At 29.3% G+C, this 11,754-nt stretch overlaps 1 protein-coding gene across 1 annotated transcript; it reads right to left on the bottom strand.

Annotated features, from left to right (window-relative positions):
• Positions 1-279: 279 nt before the first annotated feature.
• LOC110650272 (uncharacterized) lies at positions 280-7,159 on the bottom strand. The gene is made up of 6 exons (XM_058143762.1): positions 6,943-7,159; positions 3,999-4,091; positions 1,998-2,127; positions 1,146-1,431; positions 980-1,034; positions 280-643 (listed from the first exon to the last, which is right to left on the bottom strand). The coding sequence occupies exons 1-6, from the start codon at positions 7,060-7,062 to the stop codon at positions 569-571; spliced, it is 759 nt and encodes a 252-aa protein (XP_057999745.1). The 5' UTR covers positions 7,063-7,159; the 3' UTR covers positions 280-568.
• Positions 7,160-11,754: the final 4,595 nt, after the last annotated feature.

Below are 11,754 nucleotides of genomic sequence, written 5' to 3' on the forward strand. Positions count from 1 at the left end.
AATTCTTTTGTAATTTTTTCTTCTCCCTATATTAAACTTTAAATAGACTTAAAATGCTTTTAGATCTTTGCATACAATATTTAAAAAAAAAAAAGAATTATGGAAAAAAAAAATACCATCTATCAAGAGTTTTGGAACTAACTCTCATTTACAATAAAAAATTATTATTTAATTGACTTGGAATGAGATGGATTATTAATTTTATGCTCTAGATATTTATATTTAACTATGAGGGGAGGATGTAATCCCATATTGGTTTGGGATGACGTGTTCTAAATCTAACTTCAATTTGTAACTTAGAAACTGTTCAATAAATACAAGATCAATGTTTTTAATACTACACTCAGCAACAAAAATGGCATCCTATCTTCCATCTGATGAATGATGGATGATGGTTATTGCATTGTACAGTTTGTGGGTGGAATTGAAATATGCTAATTCCAGCACCATCTCTTGAAACTTGTCAGCTAGAAAATTCAATAAAAATTTGATTACATTATATCTACTGCCATGCCCAAGGGAAGTGCAGCTTGAACTTGTGTGTAGACTAGGATAATTAAGGCAATCTCTAAGCAGCAGCTAGCTTGTCACATAAAGATTGATATGCTGCACTACAATGCTTGAACTTTTCCTCTGCAATAGCCTGCTCAGGAACATTGATTAATTGCTCTGTTTATATCAGTTAATCTGCTCCGATCAGACAAGCAATGATACAGATTTAACATACAAAGAAATAAGACAAAAGTGGTGATACCCAGAAAAAAGTGTAACATGAGCCTTGTTAAACACAGGAGATTCACCCATTTCACGACTATAAAGTTCAAAAAATTAAGCTACCTTCATTAAGAGGCTGTGCCCCAATGTCCTGAATGGCCAATATTCCTCAATTACCTAAGTAACTCTTTTCCTCCTCAAGCTGTTTAAGTAAATAAACACCAAAAATGGCCAAGCATAGTAAAGGGTGGGACAAAGTTATTACCTTGGAGGAGCCCTGGTGACGATCTGGATGCCACTTCAGTGCACATTCACGATATCTGAAAGCAGAAAACCATAGAACAATAATGGAAGTGCATATCAATTGCCAACTGTTGTGTCTACAACAATAAGTTGTGTAAAATTAAGAAATGAGTCTATTAAAAACTCACGCATTTTTAATATCTTCAAGTTTCAGAGGACCAGAAGCACTCAACCCAAGGGCAAGCCTATTTGAAGCCAACTCTGACTCCAAACCATCAGACTCCGGCGAGGAATCATAATCATATTCAACCCGGTATCTCCAGTTCCTCCCATAGTAATTAGAGTACCCAGATGAACTTCTCCATTGAGGATTTTCTTCATTTATGAAAGACCAGTAGAAGTATCGATTTCCACCAAATGCAGATCGGAAAATGGTCTCCACATCTAAGTCGTCTTCACAAAACTGGAAACCTTCTGAACAAAGTTAAAAACTACATTAGTTTCTAATTCAACTCCAGAAAGTTGAAAAAGATGAGTCCAAGCCTAAAACATCCAAAATAAGCCTAATTTGAGACTAAAAACACATTAATAGAACTCTCATCTTATTTGAGACATGAACAAGACTCTCTCCATGCAATGCAGTAAGAAATGATCGTATATAGGGGTGGACTTGGAAAACTACATGCAAAAAAATCATATTTTGCGCAAAGAACAATTTAGGATGGTGTTGCTGAATGCCTAACCAAAATGTTTTGTAAGATTAAGGGATCCCGCAAAGAACAATTTAGGATGGTGTTGCTGAATGGCTAACCAAAATGTTTTGTAGGATTAAGGAATCCACACCAAAAAAAAGGGCACTTTTCTGATGCATATCTCCCAATCAATATACAAATTCCAGAACAATTTCAGCATAATCAATTACTTAGAGGCTGTTTATTAGTCCCATCACCATGAAATATGTTAACAGATATTCCAGTTGACATATCAACCATACAAGATAGACATGTTATATTAAATGCAATGACTTCAAATGTTCTTACTTCTACCCGAACGTTGAGCTCCCTGATTGGGAGTCCTGTTCTGTCTTGATCCCTTAGAGTATTGCTTTCTGAACCATGAGGAGCTTCTGCTTGAAGGTGGATCATCTTCATCAAAATCATCTCTCCAGCTCTGAAAAGTCAGAAATTAATGATTGCAGTAACTCAAGAACTCTAATGGCCAGAAATTTTATTACACTTGAAAATATAAATATATATATATATATATATATATATATATATATATATATATATATATAAACAGCTACACAAATTCCCAGTGTGTCAAATTAAGAGACTGGATCAATAACAACAACTAAGCCTTAATTGTAAATTAGTTGGAATTCAGCCTTGTTTAATACCAATTCCACTCAATATTCAAAGATTATAAATCTTTTGACATTAATTTCCTCCATGTCATTTTAGGATTGTTATGTGAATAAAAATTTTAAAAAAAATAATAATTAAAAAAAAAAAGAGTTCAATGCGTCATAATAATCAATTTCATAAATTATGCTCAAATAGAAAAAATCTCCAAGCAAAGTGCAAAACAAGAAGAGGAATCAAAGACTTGCTCTGATGGCCTTAATTGGATTTTTGGCAGATCATCTGCTTCTAAGTTTCCAATTCAAAATCTTATCAAGGTGAGATAATACTAGAACAAGATTGCCATAAGGACCATGACTGCCTTTGGTTGTCAACAGTTAATGTTTCTAAATGGGCTGACAGTGCTTTTTACAAAGAAAAGTACAAAATAAACTAAACAGAGAATGATACAAGAAAAGTGGCAAACAAGAATGACATACAATCCTTGTTAGTATACTAATGGGTTCACTGCTGAGTCTGCTGCTATCCCAAATAAATACTTAAAAGAAGGTCCACAACATTTACAACTTTAGAGAGTAATGGGGAAGTTCGAGGATTTCATTTCTCCTCTGCCTTTATCATTCCATAACAGGATTCTCTCACCCTCCTCCTTACAACCCCCCACCCTTCTTTTCCCTATACTTATTCTTCTGTTAATGGCCAATACAGTAGACACAGTCCAATACCCATGTAATTTGAGAGTTGCGACAGCCTGTGAGGAATATCACCACCCCCAAATTCCTTTATGTATTAAAACCAAGTTTCCTCCATGTCTTCATGCCATTTGTACAAGATCTATAGGCAAAAAGCCCTCTTCATAACTTTAAATCACCCTTGCATCCTCCATTCAAGTTCCATTCTAAACTGCTGCTTTGCCTCTGAATTGAGGGAACACGGATCACCTTATCAACCTCAGCGCCCCACCACCCCACCCCCCCCCCCCCCAAACAACCAAAAAAAAAAAAAAAAAAACCTAACCTTTCCTTCGTGTTTGTCTTGTCAATTTGTTCTAGAGATCTCAACACTAACCAAAAGACCCGTTTAAAAAATAGAAAACTCAAAGCCATGAAAATAGGAATTGTAGGTTTAGAAACTGAAAAGGCGAGAAAGGTTGACAAAATATTGATCATCATGGAAAAATACAAGTTATACTTTGTTTTCCTTCCCTTCTCTTTCCCCCTTATTGACTTTTGATATTTGATAAGATTCAATTAAAGATGCCTATCCCAATTATTTTCCATCGTAGAAAAGGCCCAACTACCAAATATTTATGACCTATTATACCACTGTCGCTAATATAACGTGTAAGACTACAGCAAAAAATAGAAACAGGTGCATCTAATTCAAGGAGCCTCAAAAGTCTGCAACAAACATTGTTCTACACTTAGCCATATTTCTTCCATCAACAAATTTCTACAAAACTTGAATTTGCAAAGTGAATACCACAAACTTACACAATCAGATACAAGTTTTCGTTTTTTTCATAAAACTAGAGGATTGAACAAATACTTCAACTAACCTAATGTAATTTATATTAATGTACTAACATGTGTGTGTTGGGTGGGAGGGGAGTGCAAGGACTATGAAGAGAAATAATAAAATTTAATAACAAGCTAGCAATGTCATGAAAATGCAAACCTTGAATAAGTAGTCTGCATAAGCACTGACATTACGCAGTAATGACTGCTTTCCTTGCAGCTTCCTTGACCTCCGGGAATAACCATTAGATCTCTACAAACAAAAAATTTCAATCAGCAAGAGAATATTGCCATTTGAGATAATGTCAAAAGAGGAAATGAGAAAAAAAAAAAAGTATTTAAGAAAGAAATAACATAATGAAGAGGAAATATTGAGCAGATTTTCAAATGAAAAAGGATGTAACTAGTAAATCTATGAAAAAATTGCAATAAGGGTAAAACTAAAAAAATGATGAACAGAAAAACATGTAATAAGAGTCGGGCAAAGAAACCTACACAATTCCTGTTTGCATAAGACTTTGACAACTTAGTAATTCTATACTGCTCAAAACATCAAGGAAATGCCTTTAACAAGTAGACTAAGGGTGACACCTCAATGTGAATATCAACCACACCAAAAGTATCCATCAGTCATAGTTAACCTACGAATTTATTTATCTTCTATACACAGTAACATTATAATAATATAAACAACACTTCTACTTGATCTCTTGTCCGCACCATTTATTGAGACATCTTATTCGTTGGTTTTGCTCCAGAGTAGGAAAGAACATATATAAACCCAACTCTAGACTACTGTGATGAGCCATGGCTCCCAGCATTCTCAAATTGAGTACCACTTGATAATGAATTATGTATCATCATGCATTCTAAACAAGCAGATAAGCAAAGAACACATAGTTATACGTAACTGGATTATCAATGTTAAGATTCTACAGTATTCCTGTACTCCCCAGCCATATGGTCTACATAATTACTGAAGGCTATTTTCAGCACATAATACTCAATTTGGGTTTAAGTGTTGAGTGAAGAATGCAGATGCATGTCCAGGCTTATGTCCAAAAATTTTTGCAGATTCTCATTGATTTTTAGTGTCAAAGTCTCACATCCATGCCAAAGTATCCTTATTCAAAATATAAATTTTCAAATAATACTACGTCAAAGTAACTCTGTAATCTGTATGCTACTCAGATATGCCTATCCCAATAACTCACTGCATAAACTCAAGTCAGTAGTTTTTCCCACCTAGCTTCCTTGTGTATTTGTTAATTACCATGTCTTCTCCCACCCGTTTGCTTATCAACTAAGTTCCCCTTATTTAACAAATACACACTTACTAAATCATAGTTACTTAGTTACCAAGAACATGGTACTATCCAGGTCTTGGTACATGAACGGGATATGTCACATGCCATAGTCTGTAGGAAGCAGGAGGTAAACTTAGTTGGTACCTAGTTTGGTACAGTATTTCAATTATTCAGGTCGCCAACTTTTCGTCATTGAAACATTGCTGCTAGAAGCATTTCATGAATCTCTTTCATCTTGATAGAAAATCTAAGTGGAATAAACAATGTAAATCTGAAAGCTGGTTTGAATAAGATTTCTATCTTTTAGAAACTTCATGGCAGAGATATACTTTGAGAATTTGTAGGCCGAATGTAATTTCTCAATTTATATTACAGGTCTGAAATAGCAGTTAATTCAAATGTAATAAAAGTCCAACTAAAGAGTTGTTATAAATAATTGCAAGTGATAGAGACCTAAAACCCATTTGTTTCCTTTCTCTAGTCAATTAACATCAACAACAGCGTAATACTGGTAGCCTTCAAAATCCAACAACAGAGGAACCAAAGGAATTGCTTTGAGATGGCATTAAAACTTATGTTGTTGATTTTCAAAGACTTGCATAAATCCCCAATTGACAATGTAAAATGGAGGTTGCAGGTGATAAAACCACAGTCAAGTAAACATGATTGAGCTAATTGACAGAGAGAGCAAAGTTCACCTATCCACTTGCCTCCTTTTAACTCTTCAATTTCTCTCTCCAACTAAATGAAAATTTTCCCTATTTGGAACTCTCACGGTCTCTATTTTTATCATCATTGGAGAAAGGGGCTTCTTCCAAGGTTCCCCAATTCCTGAGATGTGGATTGCATACCATCATGTCCCAGATCACAGTACCACAGGGGGTATGGCAAATTAGGCGAAAAACTATTTGCTAAACATGTCATTCCTCGTCAATCTTACAAAAGTGGTCATTGCAGACAAACAAACAGTTTGAGACACTGAAAACTGATAGCCTAGAAACTAATTGAAGTTTATTGTCCATGTTAAGAAATAATTCAAATTCTTAATAGATTTGTTACCATTTAAATGCAGAAAAGAAAATGAGCACAAAAACATAATTTAAAAAGTTCTACCTTTGAGAGTTAATTCCCATTCTAGTCCATCTCACACAATGCAGAAATATAATAAAAACTAACAGAATTATTTAAGAAAAAAAAAAATCTAGCTAGTAACCTAAATGCCAATGGCAAATAGCATTCCATGTAAATATTTCAATCCCTTACCAGCAATTAAAAAAAAAATTCCCTTGGACAATAGATCGAACATTTGAAAACAAACAACACATCGTCAATAAGAAACATTCATTTGTTTGCCCACTGAAATGGAATAGAGGGGCAAAGTAGTTGGTCCATCCAGTTTTCCTCACAAAGCTCAAGCATTTACAATAAAATTCCATTTGGTTGAAGAAAACATAGGATACAAAACAAAATTGATTTCTATTTCTTATAATTAGGGAACCCATGAAGCAAAAGCGCCATAGTGTAGCCAAATTCTAAAGCAAAAAAATAAATAAATAAATAAATAAATAAATAACACGCGTTCTTCTCACTACCTAAAACATGAGGCAACGGCAATCAACAACACAAATCATCGAAAACATTGAAAACCAGAAAAATGGATTAAAATAAAGCAGAACCCATATAAGGAGACCAATGATTTGAGACGGGTAAAGAATTACATTCGTGTGTGCCTCTTTGTGTGCAGAGAAAAGGAAGAGAGAGAGAGAGAGAGAGAGAAAGAGAGAGAGAGAGACTAACACAATCCCAAAAATTGCGTCTTTTGCGTTCGAGGAAAGGAGTAGAATGAAAGAAGGCAGCCCGGAGATGAAAAAAATTGCTTTGAGGAATAAAAATGGCTGCTTTTGTTCCGCTATTCATCTCTGTAATTCAACTCCCCGCAGATGGAGAAAGAGAAAGACTGCAAACCTCGCGGTCTCAATTTCAGAGAACGGCCCGAAACTGGCTGACGCGATATTGGCGAGTCAACTCGACCCCTAACTCGGGTCGTTCCTACAATTTGTGAAACCAGGGTGAAAAGTAAAAGAGTGGTGGTAAATCTTTTGAGTTACCGTAAGAAAAATGTATTTTGGGCTGGGCCTTTTGGCTTTCGGATTTTGGAAAAGAAAAACATATATAATCTATCTATTTATAATTTCACTAATCTTTAAAGCACATTTAATCATTCATAATCATTTTTATTTATAATATATATATATATTAAATTTAATCGTTTAAGTTAAAAATTTAAGTTTAATGTTGTTTTAATTCATTTATAAATAAAATATTTATTAATTTTTTATTTTAATTTTAATTAATTATATTTTTATAAAAAGTTATATGTTATAATCAATTTAATTATTAACATATAATATTAATTTAAATATAAAAATATGATATAATAATGATAAATCTTTAAACAATATGAATGTGTAAAAATATTTTTTTAGAGTTAAAAATAATAAATTAATTTTGCATGTAATTTTTAGGCCAATTAAATTCAAAAGAAAGTTTTAATTTTAGATTAATTATCCAAAACTTTTCAATTTTAACGAATATTTAGCTAAAATTAAAAATTAATGGATCAATCGACAACATCACACTTAAGAATGAATATGCTTAACAAAACACTTTTGGATTTTATTTTACAAAATCTTCATATGCAAAATCAAATTCTCTTTAAATTGAAGTTCAATTTTAATTATTTTTCTTTTTAAAATTAAAATATTTAAATAATTCATAAAATTAAAACATTTAAATAAAATTATAAATTTAAGAAAACATTAACTTTTTTGTCTAAAAGGCAATTTTTTATAATATTAAATTCATTCAAACTCTTTTTTTAAGGAAAATTTTTTTACTTGCTTGTATTTTAATTTTTTTAATATAAAATTTAATTTTTATATATGATAATTATAAATAGACATCTACCAAACACTTTGCAATCAATTATATAGAAACGCTTACCACAAATAGTTTCTTGTTGACCGTCAATCCTGATCGTTGACCACTCACAGTTAATAGCTACAATTAAATCAAACAAGTATTTAATCTCTAATGTTTGATTTTATCAATTATTAGATTTGTGATGTAAAATTTTAATAAATTTAGAATTTTTTAAAAAAAATTTGAATGAGAGAAATATTACTCAATAGAATGAAAGTGAATTTCTCATTTATTATTATTTTTAAATCAGGTTAGGTTCTTATTTATATTATAATTTAAGAGACTAGCGCTATAACTATTTAAATTATTCAAATATTTTGATTTAATTCCTTGAATGTCATTTTTATGTTTTGAGAAATAATTTTCCTTTATTACTTTGAGATCTATGGAAACTGATTAACTTTTTTTTTGTGTAAGCTTGTAACATTTTAATCAAAAGATAGAAATAGAGAGTATGAGGGGATAATGGTATGAGTACAGAGAAGAAGAAGCATGGAGAGAGTAAATTAAGGGAGGGTGAGAAAGAAAAAAGAGAAGAAAATTAAGGTAATTTATATATAAAAATAATTATGAGACTAAATAGTTAATAGAATCAAATTATATAGACTAACTGATATATTTTTTAAAATACAGATACTAATTAGTTAGTTCTACTCAAATAGAGAAACTAAATAGTAATTTATCTAAATTGATTAACAAAAAATTAATAGAGGAATTAAACAATTTAAAGAAAATAAAACATAGAGATTAAATAATGTATTTTTTAAAATAAAGAGATCAAGTAATTAGTTTCATTAAAATATAGTGACTAAATAATAATTTTCCTTAAAATTATTAATTAAAAAATTTTTATGTCTCCAAATTAATTTTTAAATCAATAAATTATTTATAAATATAAGAAATAATAGATAATATAAAAATATTATAAACAATAATTAAACTAATTATAATATAAATAATATAACATATATTTTTATTAACCAATTTGCATATAAATAATAATGATTAGACATAATTTTAACAAATACTTATAGTATATTAATTATAATTAACTATTAGCTATTAATAATTATCTACCAACTGTATTTAATAGTTAAATTAAATGATTTTTCATAATTAAACTTTGATTTAAGGCTCAAATTGACACTTAAATTAATTTTGGGTCAATTGCATTTTTAAATTTTCAATAATTATCTCTAAACATTTTTGTAAGGAATTATCTCTAAAATTAAATGCTAAGCTTAACTGAATTTTTCAAAATTTAATTTTTAATAGCTAACTTTAAAATTAAATATCGTCCAAAAGAGTAAATTACAGGAATGTCAAAATATAAATTATTAATTAATACATAAAATTAGATGGATTAGTTGGTTATTTTGTAAATCAGAATTTTAAATTAATTATAAAAAGTAATGATCAAAATTATAATAATATTTTTGTAATTTAAATATTTTATAATTAAATTTCACTTTAAAGGCTTTTTTTATAATCTATTTTCTGTAATGGGTACACATGATAGTTTATTATAACGAGACTCAGCCAAAAACATAGCATTTGAATTTAGAAGTAACTCATTTAACTTTAGTCATAATTTTATTTTTTTATTATTAAAAAAATAAAAAAATATTGATTATAAACATAATATTTACATATAGAAGCTAATAATAACGAATGCAATAATTAAATCTAATTTCTTATGTACCTATTTCACAATTTATTTTTTTAATTTTTTTTTTGTTTTTTAAAAAATTAAAAAATACAAATCATCAATTTTTCAATTTAGTTAGTCAATAAAAAAAATAAAATTTTAAATTATTATAATATAGACTCATTAAAATTTATTTTCAATTAGGCTAATAAAAAAATTTATTTTTTAAAATTTTGTTAAAAATATTTTGACAGTTACATGTGAGAGCTTTTTAAGGACATATTAATATTTAAATTACTTTAAATTAAAAATTAATTTTATTTTAAGTGTAATGACTACTTTTTAGAGATATGTATTTTACTCACAATTTAAATTTTTTTAAATTTTTTTAAATTTTTTTAAATTTTTTTATCAATAGTTAAAAGTAAATTTTAAAAACATAGAACACTAATTTTTTTAATTTAATTAGATTGATAAAAATTCAATTTTTAAAATTTTTATTAGAAAGTTTTAAACTATTTTTTTATAAAATTTTTAGACTAAATGTGATAATTTATTAAATACATATCTATATTAAATTTCTCTAAATTAAAAATTATAATTTTAGGGACTATAACTATTCTTATTTTCATTTAAAATTGTAATTAATAAAATCTACATAAATTTATTATAATCAATAATTATAATTTAATTATTTTAAAAATTATATTTTAAAATTTGTCACTTTTAAAGGGCTAATAAAGCAAATTTTCATCAAAATTAGCAGAAAATTAATTAAATATGGTCAACCATTAATTCTGGCCGGAGGACCACGTCACTTCTTTTTTCCCCTTTATTTCTGGTAGTTATGCATGCCACGACACTACACAACAGGCGCTTTGTTTGCCGTTTGGTTTTTCACTGCATTCTTTGGTCAGCCAAAGATCAATTCGTGGAGACGAGAATGAAGGGGTAACATACATGTGGTAATAAAACTAGGAGTACCTCAACCAACAAAACCAACATCTTCTCCAAACAGTTGGAAGTGGAATGCTGAGTTGGCAATTTGGACCCACCAACCAATAATAATACTCTCAGCCAAATAAAAAAAATATCTAAAATGGGAATTCTTGCTTTTTTTGGTGGGGCTGTTTGTTTGACTATTTTGCCCCTCCTCTACTAAAAAGTTCACATCTGCATTTTTTTTTTATACTTGGGGGTATTCATGGATACTAATTAAAGCTTATAAAGACAAATTATCTAACTTTTAAGGGTGTATAAATAGTCATTTCGGTTTTGAATCGAATCAAATTAATAAAATCAAAAATTAAAAATTAAAAATTTTAAAAATTAAATTAAAACTGATAATTAAGAGATAATTAAATCGAACTAAATTAATAAATATTGATTCGATTTAGTTTTAAACTGATCAAATCAAATTTTGTAAGATTTCATATTTTTAACATTCAATTTCAATAATAAAAATATAAAAAAAACTTAGAAATCAGAACTCAAAAATCTTAGGATTTTCTCTCTCTATATATATATTAATAATTTTAGTTCGATTCAATCTTTTTATTTTTTATAAAAATAATAAAATCAAAGTGATTAATTAAAATTATTAAAATTTATAAATCGAATCAAATTGATTAAATTTTAAAATTAAATTAATTAAATCAAATTAACTCAATTCGATTCAATTTTCCGATTGGAACTGAAATTTACTCACCTACTAACTTCTATTATAAAACTTCAAGGGAAAGCTAAAAAAGGAAGACATTTCCCAAAACGCCCTTGGTTGAGGGATATAGGTAGACAGGAAAATTTGGGGAATGAGAGAGGGTACAGCCGTCCTTAAAAATGAAGAAAACGAAAGTGAGCCAGCTGTTGGCAGCATGAGAGTGACGCGTCATGGAGTCCGCAAATCAGATATTCAGAACTAACGACCAGGATCACTCGAGAGCGAATTTGAGGTTCATTTAAGTCGAATTTTATTTGAG

This window comes from Hevea brasiliensis, chromosome 3 (genome assembly GCF_030052815.1).
Source record: "Hevea brasiliensis isolate MT/VB/25A 57/8 chromosome 3, ASM3005281v1, whole genome shotgun sequence".
In the NCBI taxonomy this organism is placed as follows: Eukaryota; Viridiplantae; Streptophyta; class Magnoliopsida; order Malpighiales; family Euphorbiaceae; genus Hevea; species Hevea brasiliensis.